The sequence below is a fragment of the Camelina sativa genome, chromosome 6, assembly GCF_030686135.1.
Source record: "Camelina sativa cultivar CO46 ecotype springtype chromosome 6, ASM3068613v1".
NCBI lineage: Eukaryota > Viridiplantae > Streptophyta > Magnoliopsida > Brassicales > Brassicaceae > Camelina > Camelina sativa.
This window is the reverse complement of record NC_141885.1, coordinates 19,117,896-19,142,871: the sequence shown is the minus strand read 5'-3', so window position 1 is coordinate 19,142,871 and position 24,976 is coordinate 19,117,896. Positions and strand designations below refer to the sequence as shown.

Genomic DNA, 24,976 nt, shown 5'->3' with positions numbered 1-24,976 from the left:
TCTTTTATCATCAATTTGTAATTATCCAGAATCTATAATTTAATTTTTACACAACTTCGTCAATACTATCCAGGTGTTAAGATCAAGGTGTTTGTAGACTGGTGTTACAATATTAGATTAGAGTTCTTAATTAACAAACATTCATATTACTTCTTTAAACTATATAAATTACTACACCATATCGTACTCATTTATTTTTAAAAATATGGTGGTTAAGTAGTTGAAAACACTATAAAAATTTATGCACGAACGCCATCATTAGTTATAAGTACATGTGTATATTTGCATGTAGCGGTTTCAGTAACCATTTACGCGAACATTATGGACCCATTTATTATAAGAAATATATCTTATATAAAGTCCTAAACCAGAAGAAATATATATTTGACGCAGCGTGGCGAATTAGCGAGTGAGTCAGTGACCATCTCTCGGTGTAGTCGGAGGGATATAGCGTACAAGTGGAAACAGTCAAAGCTCTTTACCTCATATTATTAATTATGCGAATCTAATTTGTAGTATAATACAGTGTGACCCACCAACTTAGAACTGCATTTTTTTGTTTGTCAATAAAGTTTCTGATTTTGCAGTTGATCCTTTATTGGCTCTTGACAAAGCTTCATGGACCCAATGGTCCCATCCCATCTATAGATACATACGCAAAGCAGTTTCATGCTATTGTCTCTTTTTCTCCTTTAGTATTTCCAATTTATTCGATCTAGATCCAAATTTTACAGCAGGTAAATTTTACGTACGAGGGGAGCAAATGTAAAAAGTGAAAAACTAAGGTGGAGATATTAGATTTTTCATCGACCCCTAGGCCTCTAACCATGGATTAAGGTCCCCCACCATATGAACTTATAGAAGGCTTATTTTGTTTTCTTGTCTAATGACAAAACATCCGGACCATACATGTTCTATTTTATTGATTTATGAGCGAGCATCTTGATGGAAATGGACCTACGAATACAGTTTAGCTAGCTTTATTCTACTAATTGAAGGTTACCAACAAATTGATTAAGTTACCTTGGTTCGATTCAGAGTAACTTATTTTATATTATACGTTGGACGAGTCACATATGTATAAAGTAGCTTTGTTTAGTAGATTACTAATTTCAATATCAAAGTTTCAATCCTCACTCATTTATAGATGTCTTCATTCTCATTATCTCATATATGTCACTAGCCAAAAAACTATTTTCGTAACTACACCTGATCTCTGAATGATCAACAGAGAGGTTTATTCTTTCTGTCTTAGATCAAATTTTATCCTTTTGACCCACAAATTTATAATTTGTATATTTGACTTGCGTATATATTACATTTCGTTAATAAAACAACCAACAATATTTACCATTACGTACATGCACGATCATGCGACAACAAATTTAAAATCGTTTTCAAGGACCATGCGTTGACTTCTTCCTTTTTTTTGTTTTAAAGTTTTTTGCATATAAGTCTTAATTTACGCTGTAGTTTTCTTTGAACTTATATTTAGCTGATCTGTTAGCAAAGAGAAGCCCGAAAAGCTAATTATGTTGTACTTTCCTACGAATTTGTCTAGTGTGAATGAATCATGAAGTTTGGAAGAAATTTTTTTGGACTTATCAATAAGTTCTCTTCCCCAGTTAGATACAGCTCACATGGAGATAGATTTTATTCGCCTACTTGTTTGAGCATAATATGCGTACCATATGAACCTAACCTTTGAACATGTTAACTTAAAATTTCTATACTACTTACTGTTGATATAACAGTAACATTTAAGCAAAGAAACATTTTTTTTTTTTTGGACAAAAGCAAAGAAACATAACAGTATAATAGTATAGTAGATATCAGATACTTGAAATCTATTTTTTAAAAAGTAGAGAACCAAAACTTGAGGCTTTTGAAAGCGTGGGACGAAAAAGTAAGAAATACTAAAGCATGCGTCTCGAAATATGAAATATAGTTTATTTATTTTCTGATCCACATCTTTATGTCACGTTTGTGGTTTGCATATACAGTAGTCAGATACTCCGTTCAAGTGAAACTTCAATACTAGTTCTCTTCATGTGACAAAAAGTCCACAATAAAAGAGTAAATGATGGAACAATCATATTACTCCGAGGCGCAAAGGATTAGTATCGGTGAATGAGTTGCTTATATGCATCTGGATTCTTGGAATAATACTCGGCCTCAGACTGTTACAATAATTTGAAAAATACAAAAACATATTAGTCCATTATGTACTTTTAGTTACCAGTACTGTATTTAAATCAGTCTAATAAAGAGACAATAGCGTTACCTTACGGACTGCTTTTATGGCAACTACAAGCTTTTGTCCGAGCAGTTCGTGGAGAACTTCATCTTTGTCCAGAGCTTCAACAGCTTCTGAGAGCGATTCTGGAAGCCTGCTCAATGTAGCAGCAACATCTGCCGGATTTACATCTGTTTCATTGACCAAATTGTTATATCCCACATTAGATATTATACGTGACCTTAAGTTACATATAACGAAAATGGAACGATCCACACATCGCCTAAAATATTTTGAAAAGTAGGTATGTATTTTGAAGGATGTGAAAAACTTCATCCGAACAACTCAAGATCAAAAGCTTCATCTTAAGACTAAATATATGAAAATGAGTAACAGAAATATGTATACCTATTCCAATAGGTAGTTTGAGATGTCGTCGGAGACCATCAATACCGGCAGCCATTATAGCAGCCAAACCAAAGTGAGGATTTGCAGAGCCATCAAAAGTCTTGATCTCAAAGTTTGTAAATATTCCATCAGGAGTTCCTGGTGGAGAAGCTGTTCTTATAGCCGCTTCACGGTTTTCCTTGCCCCAGCATTGGAATGCTCCACTCCATGTATTAGGTTGGAGTCGATCATAGCTGAAATTTTTAGTTAAAAATATTGCAACTTTTAGTAACAACTTGAGGAAGTTACTAGAAATACATGGTTCTAGAGTTACCTGTTTGGGAGTGGAGCTATAATTGCTACAATTGAAGGAAGGTGAAACAGAACTCCAGCCATGAACTCTTCTCCAACGGAGGAAATTCCAAGAGCAGATGACTTATCAGATGCCGGGAAGACATTTTTGCCGTTTTTCCAAAGACTTAGATGTACATGTGACCCAGAACCAATGTCACATAAATCATACCTATCAAAACACATAAATGGATTCTTTCAAAACTTTGCGGTTAAAGGGCATTATAACTTTAGTGGGGAGGAGACTGAAATACTTTGGAACAAAGGTCGCAATCAATCCATGTTTCCTTGCTACCGATCTTACAACTTCACGTGTATAAACCAAATTGTCGGCAGCATGAGATGCAACAGTGTGACCGAGAGATAGTTCAAACTGACCTTTCCCGGATTCAGCATGAAACTATGACAAAATATATACATGTCAAGACACATGATACAGACTGATCATTATGAAATGATTTTTAAACTGTTTGGTAACCTGTTCAACTGTGATGTTCAAGGACTCGAGTGCAGGTACAATATCATGGAAAATAGGAGCTGCAGCATCGAATGAGGATGCAGAACAGTACGGACCAAAGTCAAAAGGCACATACTCTTCTTTCCCTTCCCTTAAAATAGTTTTGGGTAGGACTAGTGTTAAGATTATGAAAATGATTGGACTGAACAAAAAAACCAAGATTCAAGAAACTTATAGTCGCATACATACCGCACAACATTCTTGAGGAGATAAAACTCATTCTCAAAACCAGCGTTCATTACCTAAAAGCCAAGGACAGTTTGAGTTCAAGCAAACCAAAAAGCAAATAAAAGTTTCCATAGAGAGAGTTTATGAAGATTTTTTACCAAATCAAATTCATCTTTGAGAACTTTTGTGACCCTTCTTAAGGTCTCTCTTGGACAGTATTCCCATGCTTCACCAGGCTTTAAGTACATGTCACCTAAAACCATGCTCTCTTGCTTTGTCCTAATAGTAGATATGATACGGTAACAAATAAGAAAAGAAGATATGTAAAGTTAAATGCAAAGAGATCGAACACGAGTAAAGTACCAAGGTATTGTATGCTTGGTTGATAGATCCGGAACCAGTCTAATCTCACCCACACCCGTCAAATTAGACCCTTCTGCTGGTCCATCAGCAAATGAAGTCATCCCCATTGTTACAACAGTCAGACCAACGCCGTTCTTCTTCACGCTACTGTTAAAACGATGTGCTTGAACAGCCTGAAACAATACAATAAACATAATTCTTGTCAAGGTGAGAAACAGAGGTTTTTTCTTCAGAAGAAACACAAAAAAAAAAAAAAAAACTCACACGGCATCTATGTTGTCCAGATGTATCAACCCAAATAATGCGTACAAAGGAACTACTATCTTCTTGAACATCAGGCTCCTTCATCTCTAATTTGGTAGATATTATACTTTGTGGACTAGAAGATTTTGTCTTTAAATCAAGCTTATAAAATTCAATCGAATTTCTTGAAAAAATATCTTTAGCTGCATCAATAGCTTCCATGAGTGAGAGATCACCACTGGCACAAGCATCACGCAGAACTAAGAAGATGACCTCTCGTGCCTTCTTTGCACCTGCCAAAAACATAGAGAGCTTTGTTCAAGACTAAAGCGAGGAGATTTCAAGTTTCAAATCTTAGAAACAGGATTAAAACATATATATAAGCATGTTACAAACTATACATAAGAGGTAGCAACTTCAGCTAACCTAAATAGTAGGTCTCAGGAGATGCATACCCATCAGTGCTGAACATAACCTGCAAAATTTCCTATGCTTAGCATTTTCTATGACTCATGGTCAACAACAAAAACAATGCAAGTAAGAGATAAAGAAACTTAGCAATGTTAACATGCTGCATTTAGTAATTACCTTCTTCGTTGGCGCTAAGTCAAGGAGCTCTTTAACTGAAGACACCATACCATGGACACTAAGCTTTGGAACCGCCAACCCGAAATCAAGGTAAACCTTAAGGAACAAAAAGAGATTGATAGAAAATAAGTTAACGACTAGACATAACTTTACAGATTAATTGAAATGGGATGAAGTAAACCTGAGGATAAACTGAAGACAGAAACGATGCTTCCTTTGAGAATGGATAAGATGCATGAAGAAGAACTATACGACACTTTGCAAATCTTTTGTCTTCAAGAAGGGTTCTAAGGTGAAGAGGGTTGGACAACCTCAAATCCAAATCCCTGTCACCAAAACTGTCTCAAACAACAAAAGAAAATTAGATTTTTCATTACTACAAACCTCAGAACATGAGTTTCTGATTCTATGTAAAGCACAGAACAAATCCTCAATTGAAGGACAAAAGCTTACTGCACACTTCAACCTCACTAAATATTCAGGTTTGTTTAATGAGAAAAGAATCAGACTTTACTAACATCAATCACAAAGACCCTCACAGAGTTTGACCAAATCTTGCACACATACCCTGTGTGAATCTGCAAGGGCAAGTCGTAACGTGTAGCTAACTCCAAACTACAAGTAACAATGTAATCAATCAAGCCTTTGTAACCTATGCGTACAGGACATCCAGCTGCAGTAACAACAGGGTTTAAAGTGTTAGACAACAGCTATGTTACTTCTTGATGGACCAATGTGCAAACCGTCTTACCTTGCAAGACTTCAGCGAGGCCTTTCTCAGCAACTTCTTTACTCACATGAGTATCAATATCCAAACCGCTACGATAAGCAGCAATAGTTTTTAAAGCAACAATCTCTGGAACAAGCGTGACACCAAAAGTAGTCAAGGTAAACCAACTCTAGTGTATATATAGTCACATTCACTAAGAGTGTGTATTAAAAAAAGTAAAGATAAAGGTAAAGGATATGCATTTAATCTTTCAACAAAGGCTCTAGTGAAAGAATCCAAACTCCAAGTGGAAGAAGCATCAGGAGGACTCTCCTCATCGAGGATTTGCTCAGCAAGAGTTTCGATACGCAAGACTCGACCAACAAAAGGAACAAAGTTTCTATGCCATTCAATGTCATGTTTCTTGTCAAGCTTCAATCCATCATCAATGAGCAGAGCAGAGATTCGAGCTTCTTGAAAACACTTGGTAGTAAAAGACTCCAAACCCGTGGTCTTACGATGTTCCTCAATCGCTTCTAAAGATACTTGAGTGCCATAAAGTTGAGCAATCTCCCTCAAGTTCCTCTGTTTTTCACTCATACAATACAACCAAAAAAAAAACATCCATACCAATTAATCAAACTAAAACGTCGGCGTTTTAAGAGGGTTTGATTGAACAACACAGGAGAGGAGACATATGGTATCATCGGTCGTGTGTATACCTTGAAGGAAAGAGAATGAGGAGCGAAGGTCAAGGCGTCGCCGTTAGCCTCGGAGAAAGTTCCGATGAACGGGAAAGACGAGTCAAGAGAGACAATGTTGTGTGCGTGACCATCGACGAGCTCTACTTCCTCTATTGCTTCTTTTAACTCCTTAAACTCCATCTCTCTCTCTCTCTCTCTCTCTCTATCTTTGTCTTAAGTCAAAATCAAACTCTCGATTACTTGATTCGTGTTGTTGTTCTTCTTACAGTCTTCACAGGTTGTTTACTACAGGAACTTGTTTAAAAGCATAAGTGAAAGTTTCCATCTTTGACTTTTCTTTTGTTGTCTGATTTGGTCGGTGCCCCGTTCACGGCGGCGTCTGGAGGAGCGTAATGAACACGTGACTAACAGTTAGCCTCCACGGTTCATGTCATAATTCCAAATTCCGGTTCAGTGCCAAGAAGTTGCGTCCAATTTCGGTTTGACAAATTTGAAATTAAAATTTCACATCTATTTTCGATTAAAACCTGTGAACCGGAAAAAGTGCTAGATAAATCATAAAAGTGATAAATAAGATAAAAGTGAAACTTATCGGAATCTAAAACCACATCAAACCATTCGCTACATCATACAAACCGATTAATTATGTAAACCGAACCATCTAATTGAACTAAACCGAACATATGAAGCAGAACAACTGTATCGTCTTCTAGCTCCTCCCTACACCGAAATTTGCAGTGTCTTCTTCGTCCTCCCCTTATCTTCTCTCGCATTTTTTCTCCGATGGAAGTGATACAGAATCCTGTTCAAGGGATTAATTCCCCATACGCCATTGAAACTATAAAACTCTGCTTTTCTCGGCAACACATATCTTCCACGGTTTGTTCTCGGCGTGTAGCCTCTATTTCAGCAACGCCCACAACGTGTTCGACAAAAAGCCCCAAAGAACCTACTGGGAAATTAAACTCTGGTCTGATATCAACAAGACACCGAATAGATCCCAAGAAAGAGTTATCCCGGATTCTGAGAGCAGACGCTGCTGTCAAAGGCGTCGAGAGAAAAGCAAATTCCGAAAAGTACTTAACTTTATGGCCAAAAGCTGTTCTTGAAGCACTTGATGAAGCTATCAAAGAGAATCGATGGCAGTCTGCGTTAAAGGTACAGTACCCTTTTGAATTCTTTTCTAATTTCTTTACTCTAATCGAAACTCATTTGCCCAATCTCTCTGCTTTATAGATTTTCAATCTTCTTAGGAAGCAGCATTGGTATGAACCAAGATGCAAAACATACACAAAGCTTTTCAAAGCGCTTGGGAATTGCAAACAGCCTGATCAAGCTAGCTTGCTTTTTGAAGTAATGTTATCTGAAGGATTGAAACCTACCATTGATGTGTATACATCTCTTATAGCTGTTTATGGTAAAAGCGAGCTTCTTGACAAGGCGTTCGCCACGCTTGAGTATATGAAATCGGTTAGTGATTGTAAGCCAGATGTGTTTACCTTCACTGTTCTCATCAGTTGTTGCTGCAAACTTGGTCGGTTTGATCTGGTTAAAAGTATTGTTCTTGAGATGTCGTATCTTGGAGTTGGATGCAGTACGGTTACTTACAATACTATTATTGATGGGTATGGAAAGGCTGGTATGTTTGAGGAAATGGAAAATGTTCTGGCTGATATGATCGAGGATGGAGATTCTCTTCCGGATGTTTTCACGCTTAACTCGATCATTGGGTCATATGGAAATGGTGGTAACACGAGGAAGATGGAGAGCTGGTATAATCGGTTCCAGCTCATGGGAGTGCAGCCAGACATTACTACATTTAATATACTGATTTTGTCGTTTGGAAAAGCGGGAATGTATAAGAAGATGTGCTCGGTTATGGATTTCATGGAGAAAAGGTTCTTCTCCTTGACGACTGTCAGTTATAATATAGTGATTGAGACGTTTGGAAAAGCTGGAAGAATCGAGAAAATGGATGATGTATTCAGGAAAATGAAGTATCAAGGAGTGAAACCAAACTCAATCACTTATTGTTCGCTTGTTAACGCGTATAGTAGAGCTGGTCTTGTCTTTAAGATAGATTCAATTTTGAGGCAAATTGTGAATTCTGATGTGATACTGGATACTCCGTTCTTCAATTGCATAATCAATGCATATGGTGAGGCTGGTGATTTGGCTACGATGAAAGAATTGTACATACAAATGGAAGAGAGAAAATGTAAGCCTGATAGAGTCACTTTTGCTACTATGATCAAAACCTATACTGCTCATGGGATATTCGATGCAGTCCAGGAACTCGAGAAACAAATGATATCCACTTGTGAGAACTCAGGTATCCTCTTAGAAAAATTAATACTGTATGCTGAGTATTGCAGCTCTATTTTGGTGGTTGTATTTGTTTCTAAACTATGTTTCTTTTTTTGGGTTTTAAGATATAGGCAAAAAGAGGCTTATGGGGTGAGGCTTTGGTCTGTGAATTGAGCAGTCTAATGCAGAAGAATTTGGAAGTTGTGAAATGTTCACACTAAGTGGATCACTTAAGGTAACTGTTCTTTTTACTCTTCTTAACTTTAAGATAAATTGGAGACTCATGCCTGTAAGTAAGTTATGGAACCGTCTGTTCAGGTGTTTGGGGGGCGTTGGTTAGCAAAATTCCAAGATCAGCAATGTCATTACTAATGATTCGGGTCAGTGTAAGTATTAAAAGCCATCATTTATAGCTCTGTGTCATAAAATGAACAAAACAAAGAAATCAACAGATACATCTACTCTCATGTGATGTGAAAATAAAGTTAACGATGATTGTAATGTACGAATTCTCAAAAATATTCAGGAGACCTAATTTGACCCGCCAACTCTTTTAATTAATTATTATCTTTTTGACCCATTTCATGATGCTTGCCATATTCTAATTCTTTGTTCCTAGGTTTCAATACAGATGATGACACGAATATATCAACAGATACGATCAGACTAATTGTTATATATGTGGTCGGTCTACTCTTTTCATCGACTAGAATCAAAACTCAATTTGAAGTTTTCTTGGTAAAGTAAAATATAATTTTCTTACGCATTATCTTTAGACGGGTCAAAACTTGTTATGATCTAAACTCTATCGTAGCTATATATAACATTTGTAAAGAGTGGCTTGCTTTTTAAGTCTTTAGAAACATCTATTTGTTTGCTAATATTAAGATCTTTTACAATGTGTTCTCATGATGTTCTTCACTTCGTCGTAATACCCTTTATGGCCCAAGGTCATATGATCCCATTGGTCGATATTTCTAGGCTCTTGTCCCAGCGTCAAGGCGTGACCGTCTCTATCATCACAACTACCCAAAATGTAGCCAAGATCAAGACTTCACTCTCCTCTTCCTCTTCCTTTCCGACCATCAACATCGTTGAAGTTAAGTTTCCGTCTCGACAAGCTAGTTTGCCAGAAGGGTGCGAGAGTGTAGATATGTTGGCTTCAATGGTCGATATGGTGAAGTTCTTTGACGCAGCCAACTCGCTTGAGGAGCAAGTAGAGAAAGCTATGGTGGAGATGGTTCAGCCGCGGCCGAGCTGCATAATTGGAGACATGAGCCTTCCTTTCACTTCAAGACTTGCCAAGAAATTCAAGATCCCCAAACTTCTCTTCCATGGATTTTCTTGTTTCAGCCTCATGTGCATACAAGTGGTTCGAGAAAGCGGGATCTTAAAAGTTATAGAATCTAACGATGAGTATTTCGATTTACCTGGCTTTCCTGATAGAGTTGAGTTCACTAAACCGCAAGTCTCTGTGCTACAGCTTATTGAAGGAAATATGAAAGAGAGTACGGCCAAGATTATCGAAGCTGATAATGACTCTTATGGTGTTATTGTGAACAGTTTTGAAGAGTTAGAGGTTGATTATGCAAGAGAATATCGGAAAGCAAGGGCTGGAAAAGTTTGGTGCGTTGGACCTGTTTCTTTGTGCAATAAGTTGGGGTTAGAAAAAGCTAAAAGAGGAGACAAGGCTTCTATTGGTCAGGACCAATGTCTTCAAATTCTTGACTCTCAAGAAGCTGGTTCGGTGCTCTACGTTTGCCTTGGCAGTCTATGTAATCTTCCCTTGGCTCAACTCAAAGAGCTAGGACTAGGCCTTGAGGAATCTAAGAAACCTTTCATATGGGTAATAAGAGAATGGGGAAAATATGGGGATTTAGCAATGTGGATGCAGCAAAGCGGATTCGAAGAGCGGATCAAAGGTAGAGGACTTGTGATCAAAGGTTGGGCGCCCCAAGTTTTCATCCTCTCACACGCATCCATCGGAGGGTTTTTGACTCACTGTGGATGGAACTCGACTCTAGAAGGAATTACTGCAGGAGTACCATTATTGACATGGCCTTTGTCTGCTGAACAATTCTTGAATGAGAAGTTGATCGTGCAGATATTAAAATCGGGGTTAAAGATAGGAGTAGAAAAAATGATGAAATATGGAAAAGAAGAGGAGATAGGAGTGATGGTGAGTAGAGAAAGTGTGAGAAAAGCAGTGGACGAGCTAATGGGTGATAGTGAAGAAGCAGAAGAGAGAAGAAGAATAGTCAAAGAACTTAGTGACTTGGCAAATAAGGCTTTGGGAGAAGGAGGATCTTCAGATGCTAATTTCACATTGCTCATTCAAGACATTATGGAGCAAACAAAACAACATCAAATTTGAATGGGAGGGTTCTCAAGGATTGTTGTTGGGATTTGATATTTGACATCGGTAGGATTGTTGTTGGTTGATTGAGAAAAAAAAAATATATATATATGCTTGTAAAATATTTGTAGTTTGTAATGAAATGAAAACCAAGTTAATAAAATAATTGAGCTGGTTTCTGAAATGCCTGCACAATGCCTATGACATAGTTGAGCTGGTCGTGTTTACAGCAACGGATAATTTAACAATGACGGTGTGACAGACTATGTGGTTTTTGGCAAGAGTCTATATCGTCCAGACAAAATTTGTTTCATACAAGAAAAAACCAGGCCTGCAGGATAGAGAACATATCTTCTCTAGATTTATTATAAAAACTAACCATATTATACAGTGATCTATCTTTAGTTAACATGGTTACATATAAAGACATGTCGATATCAGATGAAGAAAATAAGATACTATTATACATCATAGGGATTTGGAAATCCAAAGCTTTAGTTGTTCAAGAATTTACAACCAATATTTCAAAGACGACAAGAGAGGATCATAGAAGAATGACTTTTATTGAATCGACTTTTCTTCGTTTAATATATTACTCTATTCAGTTTTCTGTAAAAAGAAAAAAAGAAAATTAAACATGCCTTTTGGGTAAGATATACAGAAATGTTTCGAAACTTCTGAAATTCTGTGAATCTTCTTATAGAAGTTGTTGCAATTTTATTTTTGACATTTGGACGTGGCTTTGGATGATTATCACCTATTAATTAAAAACTGTCCGAAATACAATACTACAACATGAAAATGTCTCGAACAACAATCATGCATCATAGGTTTGCGTTTATCATACAGAAGATATACAATTTGTAAAGTAAGTGTAACCTCTATGTATAATTATTGATCATACAAGTATACAACATATATATATATATATATGCGTGTGTACATATTTATTTGCTTATATTCTCAAAGGTATATGCGTCAATGCATGCTCTCAAATATTCCAAAAGTTGAACTGGTCTTCCTTAGTTTGTTCACCATGACATACGCACAAATTGAACGTTTCAAAGAGTCCTTTTATCATGGAAGTCTTACGGCCAAGCTTGACCTAATTGCACTTCTTAAACCGAAATCATAATAAAGAAAGTAAACCAAAGATAACAATAGTCTTTTTTTTCTCTTAAATATCAGTGAATATTCTAATTTGTATCACTACTAAAAAAATAGTGAACATACGCTTATTTTAACTTTACGTATCATCAGTGGATTAACATTTTTGGCTTCATTGTAGGATTTAAACTTCCTCATATTTTCCTTGTAGTCTTTTCTTATGTAACTCATTTTAATTGTCATGGTATAATGACGCAACTCACCACCGTCAGCGACTAAAACGTTAAACAATGAGGGTACATGATTGGTTCTCTAAACAATAGTTTTTTTTGTGACTTGTTCAAAGTCAATATACAGCTGTTGATGACTTTCCCAATTCATTAAGGTCTCTCACCAGATGATTCACACATGTATATATTCATAGCCGATAATTTTGGTATCTTCTATATGTCTAAGCATTTGCTAAACCCAAAAAAATGGAATCAAAACTAGTTTCAAATGCCAAAAGACTTCACTTTGTTTTGGTCCCTCTCATGGCTCAAGGGCATCTGATCCCCATGGTCGACATCTCCAAGATTCTTGCGAGACAAGGCAATATCGTTACCATAGTTACAACTCCTCAAAATGCTTCTAGGTTTGCAAAGACAGTTGACCGAGCAAGATCGGAGGCTGGTCTTGAAATCAACGTTGTTACATTTCCAATTCCCTACAAAGAATTTGGTCTTCCCAAAGATTGTGAGACTCTCGACACTCTGCCATCCAAAGACCTCCTACGGAGATTCTATGACGCTGTGGATAGACTTCAGGAGCCCTTGGAACGGTTTCTTGAGAAAAAAGATAACCCTCCAAGTTGCATAATCTCCGATAAATGTCTTTCTTGGACTTCAAAAACAGCAAAGAGGTTCAAAATCCCGAGGATAGTGTTCCATGGAATGTGTTGCTTCTCTCTTTTGAGTTCGCACAACCTCCATCTTCATAGCCCGCACCTGTCAGTTTCTTCGGCCTCGGAGCCATTCTCTATACCAGCAATGCCACATAGGATTGAGATAGCTAGAGCTCAGTTACCGGGTGCCTTTCAGAAGTTAGAAAATATGGATGATGTTCGCGACAAGATGCGCGAATCTGAATCAGAAGCCTTTGGAATTATTGTTAATAGCTTCCAAGAATTGGAGCCTGGCTATGCAGAGGCCTACGCTGAGGCCATCGATAAGAAGGTATGGTTCGTTGGACCCGTTTCTTTATGCAACGACCGTATGGCGGACCTATTCGACAGAGGAAACAACGGTAACATCGCGATAAGTGAGACCGAGGTCTTGCAGTTTCTAGATTCAATGAGACCGAGGTCAGTCTTATATGTTTGTCTAGGTAGCCTATGTCGACTAATACCAAATCAATTGATAGAACTAGGTGTAGGGTTAGAAGAATCGGGAAAACCCTTTATTTGGGTAATCAAGACCGAGGAAATACACATGAATGAGCTAGAAGAATGGCTAAAACGCGAAAATTTTGAAGAGAGAGTTAGAGGAAGAGGGATAGTAATAAAAGGGTGGAGTCCTCAGGCTATGATACTCTCGCATGGCTCAACCGGAGGGTTTTTGTCTCACTGCGGTTGGAACTCTACAATAGAAGCGATTTGTTTTGGTGTACCAATGATCACATGGCCGTTGTTCGCTGAACAATTCCTCAATGAGAAATTAGTCGTGGAGGTTTTGAAAATCGGGGTTAGGGTTGGGGTGGAGATTCCGGTGCGATGGGGAGACGAGGAGAGAGTTGGAGTGTTGGTCAAGAAACAGTGTGTTGTGAAAGCTATAAAGCTTGTGATGGAAGAACATTGTCAACGTGTAGATGAAGAAAGTGATAATGATAGTGAATTTGTGAGGCGAAGGATACGTATTCAAGAACTTGCAGTAATGGCGAATAAGGCTGTGAATGAAAAGGGATCTTCGAGTCTGAACGTTTCAATTTTAATGCAAGATGTTTTAGAGCAATTGACTATAAGCTGATATAAAATTTGTAAGAATATAATACCATAGGAATTTTTCTTTGCCGAAGAAAAATAATTCAATAGATGTTTTTAATTTAGTGCATAACAACATATAAAGTCACATATGTTGCGTCGAACTTGATATTAAGAGTACTACTCTCGCAATCATCAAAGAGTCCTTTTCTCCAAAGATGAAATTTATGAATAATCCCTTTTAAGGATGCACTTAGAATTTAGAAATAGACTGTTACATTATTACGTACATCTTGATGAAAATGTATTTATTAGAGGTTCTCAACAAAGAGGCCTCCTTGAATATTCATTATTTAAAAGCTTTTAGAAACACGGGAAGATAAATGCTTTTAGGATATTACTTCTGAAACTCCAAGATGGTGTAGAAGTAATCAATGTAGAAAGGTCGAAAAGTAGTGAATCCAGCAGAGAGACCAAGTTCTTTAAACTCTTCTTCAGTTCTATGCTTACCTTTGGTTCTATAGATGGTCATGACAAAGATGTCGCCTTCTAGCAAGGCACGAGTCCGGTGGCTATCATCGGTTTCCTTAGGCAAGACAGGCTCACACGCGATTAGCTTTCCTCCAACAGGTAATGCATTGTAGCAATTCTTCATTATCTGCTTGCATTCTTCATCCGTCCATGTTGTTAACACCCACTGTGCACTCAGGACAACACAACATTATACAAATTATTAATTTTGGGACCAGCGAAGCAAAAAATGTGTTTATTTGTTTGTATTGTTCTTTCACCAAACATATCAGATCCTACCCACGCAAGATTCTAGCTAGCTCACACGTTTTTGGTTTGATAAATGTATTAGTATATTTTGTTTTTTTGGTCAAAAAAAATGTATTACTAGTATTTAAACGATCTTTAAATAAAATAAAGGTGGCCAGTCGCATGATCTAACGATAAACTAATTAAACCTATATACTACCAAACACATTATTATACGGTTATACCTAACTAAACTCTGATCTTTTGTGTAATCAGCGTATATACCTATAACTATTAAAACTATATAGAGGGAAAATAGTATTCGTCCTATACTCCTATATATATACAAAAATGTTAGTAGGTGTATTCTCGTGACAATAATGTAACAACGAACCTTCATGAAGATTGCGTCACCGCTAGGAATTGATTGGAACATATCCCCACCCACGTGTGTCACTCCTAACACCACACGGTAATAATATCGTCGATTACATAAAAAGTAACTTTTTTTTTTGTTTTCCGGAAATAAATAACGTAAAATATGATTAATACAAAACATAAATCTCACCAGGAATACTGGGGGCTTTGGCAACAACCTCAGGCAAATCAAAATTAATCCCTTCACGGACGTTAGGAAACTGTTCAAGGATCATGCGGAGACAATCCCCTGCGCTACCTCCTACGTCAATCAATTGCTCAACGGATTTAAACCCATCGTAGCCTTCCAATATAGCTTTCATGAACGGCACAGATACCCCGGACATTGCCTTCAGCATCAGATCGTTCATCTCCTCGTTTTTACCATACTGCACGTATGCTGCCTCGCTGTTGGCTTTCACGTACGGCTCTGTCTCCGGCTCCACCACCGCCGTGTGAACTAGTGGCCATGCTCGCATCAAGGCATCCTTCAAAATGTTATACTTTCACAATTAGGTTACTTATTAAAATATAATCGGAAATCTAGACTAATCTCGAGAAATGTGAAAAAGTTATAATATATTTTGCGATATAACATTTATAAATTCTTAGTATAAACTCGAAACCTTATCCTTATCTACAAAACTAAACCATCAAGAATTGGTTTGATTAAAGTTTTTCATAATTGGAATATATAGGAAACCTGGTGGTGCTGTAGGACGTAGGCTGCGTAAGAGAGGCCACCAGAGTCAGTGACGAGAGTTTTGCCAACGTCCGTAAGAGAGTATTTCCTCTCGGTGGATCCAACAAGGTGTTCAGAGAAGACACCATAGCTGGTGAGCATTCGAAGTATACGTTGGAGATTCTCGGGATCGCCGCCAGATGGGAGAAGGAGGCGAGTGAGGATCTCGGCGGCGGAGAGAGGAGAATTGGTCCCGCCGTTCCAAACAGCGTCGGCAATGCCTAATTTCACAGCGGCGTTGAGGGACATGGGAACGCTAATCATGTTAGCCAGCTCCAATATAGCGAGACGAGCTCTGTTTCTACTCTCTGAGCTCTCCTTCTCCATTTTTTTTTTTTGCTTGTTTGTTATCTTCTCCTCTCGTATGTGAAAGTGAAAGAGTAGTGAGTAGAGAATTATATAATACGTAAGGTCCATATGGTTTCAAGGTTAACCTTATACGGTATATATGGTCCCATATGGGATGGAACTACAACAAAAAGATTTAGTTCTACTTTTAATTTAAAATGAAATGGTCCATATGGGATGGAACTACAATAAAAAGATTTAGTTCTACTTTTAGTTTAAAGAATTTTAAATGGTAACTACAATAAAAAGATTTAGTTCTACTTTTAGTTTAAAGATTTTTAAAAGTTTTAATATTTTTTTTTTTTTAAATTGAAATTATAGAGAAAGGTTAAAAATTAATTGTTAATATATGATAATCTAGATATTTGTCTTGTTACCTTCTTATACTTTTTATACATTTGGTACTTTTTCAATTAATTCAAATATTTCAATAAAACGTATTAATTAGATCTATGATACACACTATCAAATTACAGAAAAAGTTTTATACACTAGTTAACCTGGTTTTGTCGTCTTCAAGTTAGAAGTATTGTTAAACTTGTAATAATGGAATAAATGGTTTGGTTACAGCAAGGAAAGGAAATGGTATGGATGGTATAGCAATTATGGAATGAATTGTATGAAAAAAAGAACAAACACAAAGTTGCTGTATGGATCTGACAGGATAATCACAAGTACCAATAAGCGTATCACTGTTAAATATTCATAGTACTGTACCATTACCGATATATGAAATAATTGAGTTGTTTTGTTTTTTCTCCAACTCCATAAATCTTTTTTGTCGTTATATCTCAAAAGATTAAAGAAGTTCATCAACACCAACCACTCAAGATATGGTAACTAAAAAAATCTATCCAATGATTATAAAATATTCATCTTCGAGATTATGGCTTTACCTTCGGCTCACTTTCATATACAATCCCTGCAATTAAAATATTAAGCATCAGAAAACTTGAAATTATATTCTAAACAGACTCTGATTAATCTTCTCGAGTTCGGAGAACATTGTCATACATTGGTGGTGTGTATGGTTGCTCCCGTGGTCATGCTAATGGTCTGATCAGGAACCAGCTCGACGTTTAGCCTCTGGAGAAACACTGCGAGTGCCACAATTGCCTCCATCAATGCAAACTGATCTCCTACACATTTTCTAGGCCCTCCACTGAACGGTATGAATCTGTTGAAATGCAAATCATCTTTTAACATTTGTGATCAAAGTATTAGCTTGATTTAATGGTTTGTGTCAAAACATGAGTACTACTGAGTTTACTTGAAATCGGTGTTTGTTTCGTTAGGGATTGCGCCTTCTAATTCGAATCGTTCAGGCAGAAACTCCTCTGCTTTTTCCCATACCTTTGGAATAACAAACATATAATGACATAAGAAATGTGGGCATGAATGTAATACGAACTGATACCAGACTGGGCTCCCCTAAATGAAGGAAGTGAACTGTACCTCGGAAGAACGATGGATGTTATAGACTGAAATCATAATGTCTTGTCCGGTATTAACCTTGTAGTTCCCAGGAAGAATGTCAGGAACTTGAGCTCTTCTAATCAAGACCTACCAGGAAATAAAGCAATCAGAAAATTTAGTTCATGAATAATTAGAGAAATGAGCTTGATTGCTTACAGGAGGATGAGGGTAGAGACGCATTGACTCGTTTATACAACGAGTAATGTACTTCAACTCCTTTATATCCTCGAACGCTGGGTTTCTTCCAGCTAAAACTTTGTCTACTTCTTCTTGTGCTTTCGCCAATGCAGATGAGTTCTATATGCACATATATAAGTTTCAAGTGGTAAAAAGTGTTACTGATCAATGAGAACAGAGAAGCTCCCTTTCAAGTGGCAAAGTATAAGATACCAAAAGGTACCTTACTTAGGAGATAAAGTGTCCAAGTGAGGACAGATCCAGTGGTTTCATGACCCGCTACAAGCATTGAGAGAAGATCATCTCGTAACTGCACACTTGACACCTGATAAAAAAAACCCGCACAATCTAACATCAGCTTCAATTTGCAATAATGAATGGCCAAGGTTTGCTAATGAACCGAAGGAAAAAAAAGTTAAAACCTCTTCTCTGCTTGCGAGCAAGAAACGAAGGATACTAGGGTCAGCATCATTTACATACTCCTCATCATTGATTCTCTCCCCTTCTCTTTCAACAATTTCTTTGCACTTGGCAATAAGGTCTTCAACAGTTTCCCTTATCAAAGTTACAGCCTTTTCAGCTTTCACCTGTCTCGGTACTATCTTACACAATGCATCAATCTGAAAAAAAAACAACAACCAAAGCCTCTTAATTAAACTAGAATCCAATTGAGCCACAATCAACAAAACCACAGGAAAAAAAAAAAAAAAAAACACAAAACTTGCCTTCCAATATGGTAGAAGATCAGTAGAACGAAGCTCAGCTTCTTTAAGAGCAGTGTAAACAGATTCAATAACAGGACTATCAGTAGTCAAAGAATCGAAATTGTAGTTAAAAAGAGACAAGCCAATAACATCAAGTGTCAACTGAGAGAACTTCTCTTCCATATTCACAGCAGTACCGTCCTCTGCATAAGGCTGCAACTTCTCAACAAGCCTCTCTGCACATTTACAGAACACTCTCTCCACAATCACAGACAAATACCTCTTGTGAAGAGACGGTACCACCGCTCTTCGCCTCGCCTATACATAAAAAAAAAAAAATCAGACTTCAATGGTTTCAAAACTAAGCCCAAATTGAGAAGCTTTGAACCCTAAACCTAGAGTCAAGGTTACTTATCACACAAGATAGTGCCCAACGATTCCAAAATTGAGATGTGGAGGAAGATGAAATTTACCGTCCAAAGAGGTCCTTCAGCGATTGCGAAACCCGAACCGAATAAAAACTCGGAGACTTCAGCGACTAAGCCTTTAGCGTACTTAGGATAGTTCCTCAAAACGTGTTTAGCAATCGCTGGGTCACTCACGACCACGAAATTGCGAGGACCAGCAGCGAGACGATAAATGGGTCCGTACTCGTTCATCCATTTGTAAAGAGGTAAGAAGAGAGCTCCTCCGAGGAGGTCAGAGACGTCGTCGAGCTTCGCGCTTGCGATTGGTATGCCCGAATCGTCGTTTTTACCTGAGGAAAGGGTACGGGTGAGTGAAGTGAGCCAATCTGGGCTGACCCATGACTGTGATTTCGAAGAATTTGTCTCGAGTTTGGGTTTGGGTTTAGGTTTCTCTATGGAGGATTTGATGGGGAAAGAGAAGAATTTGGGGTTTGAGGAAGGAGGACGCGTAGGTTTTGCAGTGAAGAGAGAAGAAGAATAAGAAGAGGAGGAGGAAGATGGAGAAAAGAGAGAAGACTCCATTGATGAGGAGCTCTTTTTCGAAGCTTGGGTGCAGACAACAACAATGTTTAGGAAGCGCGAGCCGTTAAGCGTGTGGATAAGGACGACGATGATTAAAACGCCGCCATTTTCAATAATGGGCCTTAATTGTTTGTATTTGGGCCTATTTGAGAGCTAAGAAGTAAAAAAGAATCTGAAACGACGAAACACAGGAAAAGATCGAAGAGTTGGAATTTTCGTTGAAACACGACGGAGACGGAGTCAGGTTTCTTAAAAGTTGTTAATTTTTTTGTCGATCTGGTGGTTTAGGCCTTTAGGGAAGAAGAAGAAGAAGAAGAAGTACGAAGATTTGAGTTTTGCTCCTTTTGGTTGGTCGACGATTTCTTGAAACAAAGATGTTCAATTTTTGGTAATAAACCAATTTTTCTTACAATCTTTATATTGTGTGTTGCCGTGATTGTGAGATTTTTTTTTTTTTTGTTATCTGTTTTTTTCATATGATCTCTTTGATTTTAAAGTGGTTTCTGTTTTATTACTTGTGTTATGAAAATTGGATTTGTTGGCGATTTAGGATATTAGGTTGTTGGTAAAGTACCTTTTGAGGTGGTAGTATTAGTCTAGATTTGCTCAGTTACTGATTAGAGAACGTTGTAGTTTCATGTAGGAGTTTTGATGAGTCCTTATCTATGTTCTGCATTTTGGTTGAATCGGTGATGTATAATACTGATGACCTAGAAGCTGAGATTTGTAGTTGATGATGGTTTATTTTTTTGTTGTGACATATAAGGGGATCAAAGGATCAACAACAAGGACAGTCTCGTCCTCCTGAAGCTTCTTCACAGTCGCCATGGTACTCTCCTTCTTTAGTCAGTTCGCCAAGTTCATCCCGGCCTCAAACATCTGGTCAGATGCCAGCGCAAGTCTCACCGGATGAAGCAGCTGGCATTATCGTCTTCTTGAAAGACAAAAGGTTTGCGTTTTGTTTGTTAATGCTTCTTCTCGTGTGTTGCGTTTTTGTTTTGCTTTCTTTTTGAATGGTGTTGTTTACTTTTCTGTAGCGTGGATGAGCTCAGGAAGCTTCTCAATGACAAAGATGCGTATCAGCAATTTCTGCTCTCTCTTGAACAGGTCAAAATCCAGAACAATGTAAGTTTTATATATCAGTCAATTGTTTCTGGATAGACAAGTTTTATCTATATTTCTAAGATAGTAACTTCATTAGGTATGTGTTGAGATTTTTCATTGTTTCCTCTTGCTACTTCATCATGGCATCATCTTTTAAGTAATGTGGTGTTTTATGGTTCTGTGTTTTATAGTCTTTGGAAGTAAAACCGCATTAATTTGTTTTGTGCTTTGTTTCTACCCATCAGATCAAAGATGAGCTCCGCAGAGAAACGTTGCAGCTAGCTAGTAAGTCCTCTGTGGCTCATTACATTTTACGAGAAACTCTTGTTTCATCCGGAAATCTAAAACTTTTTTGTGGTCAAATGTAACAGGAGAGAACTTGGAGAAAGAGCCACAGATAATGGAACTCAGAAACCAAGTATGTATCAAGAACCAACTATCCTTGTTCAGTTTACCATCTTTGACCTTTTTGGATATCTCATTTTTTTACTATTAGCTACTCTGATAACAGTGCAGAATTATTCGTACAACTGAGCTCGCAACTGCGCAAGAAAAGCTCAATGAGCTTGAGAGGCAAAAAGAAGAGATCCTCAAATTCTACTCCCCTGGTTCTCTTCTTCATAAACTTCAAGGTAACAAGTTTATATTCTTCCCTCATCTTCTCTACAGTTCTTGTGTCATGTCATCACTTCTAAACACCTTTTGCTGGTATTGCAGAGGCTATGAATCAGGTGGATGAAGAATCCGAAGCCCTGCAAGAGAAGTTCCTAGAGAAGGAAATTGATACGGCAGCATTTGTGCAGAAATACAAGAAGCTGCGTACTACGTATCATCGACGAGCACTTATTCATCTTGCTGCTAAAACTTCAAACATTTGAATTTATAATATGCTTTGCACATTGAACTCAACACAATTACCGAAGTCTTGGGTTTGTGTCCTCTGACTTTTATCCGATGTTGTAAAGAAAATTATTCACTGTTCTTAAGTTCATACTCAAGTGATTGACATTGACAACAAAATTATGTTTTTTTCCCTTATGATAAATAAGCTACAACAGTCTGAAAATCTCAGCAATCTGATAAAAAAGATTACTAAAAAAAAACCCCAAAGACGTATACAAGTTTCTTTTTTAAGCAATCTCAAAAAACAGACGACATAAGTCTTTTAGATGTTTTGAACACACTCTGTTCCTCTTCCTCACTCGTCGAGCAGGCCAGCTTCCTTCAACGCACTCTTATACTCCTCCTCAGAGTTCCATGACTTAATCTGCAGTAAAGTTTAAAATTCATTGGATACTGTTGTAACAAACACTTAAAAAGATATATATGTAGTTCTCATTAAATCTTACTATACCTCCTTAACATTTGCTCCAAAATACTTCTCGATCTTCTCCATCACCTCTTTATCCCCCCCATCATCTAACATCAGGTTAAATACCGCTCCTACAATACAAATACATATTTCAGAAACTGATGACAACTTGTGGCAAACATAGTTAAGAAACTGATGAAAACTTGTGGCAACACTTGAGATAAATAAAAATGCAAGAATCAAAACTTACCTTTACGACCAAACCGACCAGCTCTCCCAACCCTGTGAAGGTACACCTCATAATCTGGCTCTCCGGTCTCATATTTAATGGGAAGATTATAATTCACAACCAAATTCACCTGCAAGTATTGTATATATAATCAGCAAGAGGTATTGAATAAGCAACTTTGGGAAAAAAGGAGAAGAAAGGAAAAGGGTCAAATGATAATATTTACCCGCTGTTGGTCAAAACCTCTTGCAATGACATCAGTAGCAATTAGCACTTGAGTAAGGCAGTCTTTGAACTCCTTAACAATCTTATCCCTGTCCACTTCAGACAAATTACCATGGACACTGGTGACATCATATCCCATTTCGGCAAGGGCTTTGTGCACCTTAGTAGCAGACACTTTTGTCTTCACAAAGATAATGGTTTGCCCAATATCCCCAAGCTCCATAATCTGATCCTTAATGACTTGAATCTTGTTTTCCTCCTTCGGGCAAAGAACTTTAAACTGCTTTACCGAGTCCAAAGCTAGATCCTCTCTTTTGACAAACAATTGGTTGGGATCCTTGACTGTCCTCGCCACAAAATCTTTGACAGTTTCGTTAAAAGTTGCCGAGAAAAGTAGAACCTGTAGAAAAGAAGGTCAAGAACAAAAGCAGACAATACTATTTATAGAAAAAGCAAAAAAAAATAGTTTACTTTAATTTAGACTAACAGCCACTGAGATAATGAAATAACCCATAATTTAGTACAGCCTTTTGCAGTAAAGACAGATTCATCTTCGTTTAAACACAGACATGTCCTAATAAAATAAAGGGCTCTAAACAATATAAAAACACAGCTGAATTGTTTCTTTTTACTAAGAGCTTCTGAGCATCAAAACAAACATAGACATATGTTCAACAGAATAACTTGTGCCCCTCAATACCATGGTAGACTACTAGAAATCAATTTTCATCCTACTTATCGGTCAAGAAGCATAAAAAAACATACCTGGAAATTGGGATTAACTCTCCCAATGTCTTTCATTATCTTCAAGGAATCATCCCTAAAGCCATCCTGCAATAGCAATGAATATTCAGTTACCAACCACATTTGAAGGGAAACAATTATTACATTATACAAAAGAGTTAATCATATTACAGTTGAGAAATAAAGAAAACAAAGTAAAACAGAAGAAAGAGCATACCGTAGCAAGCATATGGTCAGCCTCATCAAAAACCAGAATCTTCAAATGATTTAGACCTAGTCTCTTAAATGACATCCACCTCTTAAGCGTTCCAGGGGTGCCAATCACCACATGAGCAGTAACAGGACCTCGTCTTGGAGCCGATGGTCCGCCTCTCGTTGACTCTGGCACAGCCAATTCTGCAGTGATCCCAGTAAACTTCCCCATCCTCTGAAGAACGTCCATATTCTGCCATCCAACCAATTTACTTACATGAGTTAAGCCTCTTAACAAGATTTTCCCAAGTCAACAATCAAACAACTCTCAGATCATCATAGAGTAACAGAACAAGACAAACCTGATTAGCTAATTCTCTAGTGGGACAAATGCAGAGCGCCTGAGGCTCTGCCAGTGTCGGATCAACCCGAGACAACATTCCAAGAACGAAACAAGTGGTCTTCCCAGATCCGTTATGTGCCTGAGCAATCAGATGCTTGTGAGGAGGAGTCATAATCATTGGCAAACTGATAGCTTGAATCTTGCTAGGCTTTTCGAATTTCATCTCCACGTACAAGCCTTTCATCAACTCAGGAGATAAGTTCAAATCCTCAAACCTACTTGCTGATGTATATGGTGTATCACCCGAAACAACCTTCACAAAAAAAATCAAAATCAAATAAATCTGACTTCGAAGCAATCGATCCAAAAACAAACCCTAATTACTTCATAGTAAAACCCCAGATCTAAGCTCGATTAGGCGAGATTCAACACAAATCACAATTCACTACACTAACGAAATCTACTAATCGGAAAGGTCCTAGTTAAATACCGCTTTGATGTTTGAATCTTCAGGTTCTTCAAGCACAGAATCACTTTTCTCTTCTTCCTTAATGGTCAAAGAATTGAGTTCCGATACTGCTTCCTCTTCGTCATCATCCTCAACATCGCCCCACTTTTTCTTCTCCGTCGTCGTGGGCTCAGTCTTATCGGCGATAACAGGTGCTTCCACGGAGGAAGATGATGACTCAACAACGTTGGGAACTTTCTCTACTGTATCCGCCATAGCTATTATTAGCCAAAAAAAAAAAATTAGAAACCAAAATCGAACAATTTTAAGAAAAAAAACCTAATGCAGAAGAGAACTCATCAGCTTCCATTAATTCGTGAAAGAGCTGAGAATCAGAGAGAAGTTTGGAGGAACCTGTGAATTATTGAATGGGAGAATCAGAGAGAACGAAGAAGACGATTGATGAAACGATTGTGTTGTGGTTTTGAAGTCGGACGAGACAAATTGGGGGAGAAAGATGAAAAAAAAAAAAAAAATGAGAAAGCTGCTGCTTTATTTTGTAGCTACTGGTAAAATCTGGAAATTAACTGACGTCAATCTGAAGCTACTAGTAAAAAATGAAAATTTACTGGCGTTTAATTACAAGCTAAACCAACTCTAGCCTATTTTTGATTTTGTTAATTATTCAGTTTATCCTTTTTTTTTAATTATAAAAACTTAAGCTACTATACTAGTAAAAAGGTAAAATTAAAACGGGGGGAAGTTAATTTAAGA

At 37.5% G+C, this 24,976-nt stretch overlaps 7 protein-coding genes across 21 annotated transcripts; 3 read left to right on the top strand and 4 right to left on the bottom strand.

Moving 5' to 3' along the window:
• Positions 1-1,936: 1,936 nt before the first annotated feature.
• On the bottom strand, positions 1,937-6,797 carry LOC104699102 (protein fluG). Its single transcript, XM_087454112.1, has 17 exons — positions 6,285-6,797; positions 5,822-6,147; positions 5,605-5,720; positions 5,421-5,526; positions 5,035-5,191; positions 4,854-4,949; positions 4,692-4,740; positions 4,287-4,558; positions 4,023-4,195; positions 3,818-3,938; positions 3,681-3,733; positions 3,453-3,582; positions 3,229-3,374; positions 2,958-3,146; positions 2,645-2,877; positions 2,285-2,427; positions 1,937-2,180 (listed from the first exon to the last, which is right to left on the bottom strand). The coding sequence occupies exons 1-17, from the start codon at positions 6,444-6,446 to the stop codon at positions 2,118-2,120; spliced, it is 2,535 nt and encodes an 844-aa protein (XP_087310238.1). The 5' UTR covers positions 6,447-6,797; the 3' UTR covers positions 1,937-2,117.
• LOC104791579 (UDP-glycosyltransferase 73C7) lies at positions 6,782-11,113 on the top strand. 15 transcript variants are annotated; one of them, XR_015559645.1, is made up of 5 exons: positions 6,782-7,424; positions 7,503-8,598; positions 8,699-8,808; positions 8,892-8,953; positions 9,524-11,113. XR_015559645.1 is itself a non-coding variant. In XM_087454114.1 (4 exons), exons 3-4 carry the CDS (start codon positions 9,253-9,255, stop codon positions 10,945-10,947), a joined length of 1,452 nt encoding a protein of 483 aa, XP_087310240.1. In that variant the 5' UTR covers positions 8,721-8,808; positions 8,892-8,959; positions 9,193-9,252; the 3' UTR covers positions 10,948-11,113. The 15 variants fall into 15 exon arrangements, 7 of the variants coding, with proteins under 7 accessions (XP_087310244.1, XP_087310245.1, XP_087310240.1 ...); XR_015559644.1 differs by having other exon boundaries at positions 8,892-8,959; XR_015559648.1 differs by having other exon boundaries at positions 9,555-9,648.
• A 1,367-nt stretch (positions 11,114-12,480) lies between these two features.
• Positions 12,481-14,114, top strand: LOC104791577 (UDP-glycosyltransferase 73D1). The gene has a single exon (XM_010517501.3). It carries the CDS (start codon positions 12,513-12,515, stop codon positions 14,037-14,039), a length of 1,527 nt encoding a protein of 508 aa, XP_010515803.3. The 5' UTR covers positions 12,481-12,512; the 3' UTR covers positions 14,040-14,114.
• Positions 14,115-14,217: 103 nt separating this feature from the next.
• LOC104791576 (nicotinate N-methyltransferase 1) lies at positions 14,218-16,325 on the bottom strand. The gene is made up of 4 exons (XM_010517500.3): positions 15,873-16,325; positions 15,321-15,657; positions 15,147-15,211; positions 14,218-14,690 (listed from the first exon to the last, which is right to left on the bottom strand). The coding sequence occupies exons 1-4, from the start codon at positions 16,236-16,238 to the stop codon at positions 14,391-14,393; spliced, it is 1,068 nt and encodes a 355-aa protein (XP_010515802.1). The 5' UTR covers positions 16,239-16,325; the 3' UTR covers positions 14,218-14,390.
• Positions 16,326-16,934: 609 nt separating this feature from the next.
• On the bottom strand, positions 16,935-19,665 carry LOC104791575 (carotene epsilon-monooxygenase, chloroplastic). The gene is made up of 9 exons (XM_087454109.1): positions 19,090-19,665; positions 18,638-18,934; positions 18,335-18,532; positions 18,136-18,237; positions 17,892-18,032; positions 17,715-17,822; positions 17,530-17,612; positions 17,274-17,436; positions 16,935-17,181 (listed from the first exon to the last, which is right to left on the bottom strand). The coding sequence occupies exons 1-9, from the start codon at positions 19,603-19,605 to the stop codon at positions 17,152-17,154; spliced, it is 1,638 nt and encodes a 545-aa protein (XP_087310235.1). The 5' UTR covers positions 19,606-19,665; the 3' UTR covers positions 16,935-17,151.
• A 127-nt stretch (positions 19,666-19,792) lies between these two features.
• LOC104791573 (vacuolar protein-sorting-associated protein 37 homolog 1) lies at positions 19,793-21,729 on the top strand. Its single transcript, XM_087454111.1, has 7 exons — positions 19,793-19,993; positions 20,372-20,554; positions 20,643-20,730; positions 20,955-20,994; positions 21,081-21,127; positions 21,221-21,341; positions 21,427-21,729. Exons 1-7 carry the CDS (start codon positions 19,980-19,982, stop codon positions 21,585-21,587), a joined length of 654 nt encoding a protein of 217 aa, XP_087310237.1. The 5' UTR covers positions 19,793-19,979; the 3' UTR covers positions 21,588-21,729.
• Positions 21,718-24,811, bottom strand: LOC147942810 (DEAD-box ATP-dependent RNA helicase 38). Its single transcript, XM_087454110.1, has 9 exons — positions 24,617-24,811; positions 24,245-24,480; positions 23,774-24,067; positions 23,437-23,664; positions 23,241-23,306; positions 22,477-22,875; positions 22,272-22,380; positions 22,064-22,152; positions 21,718-21,976 (listed from the first exon to the last, which is right to left on the bottom strand). Exons 2-9 carry the CDS (start codon positions 24,476-24,478, stop codon positions 21,908-21,910), a joined length of 1,488 nt encoding a protein of 495 aa, XP_087310236.1. The 5' UTR covers positions 24,479-24,480; positions 24,617-24,811; the 3' UTR covers positions 21,718-21,907.
• Between the last annotated feature and the right edge of the window lie 165 nt (positions 24,812-24,976).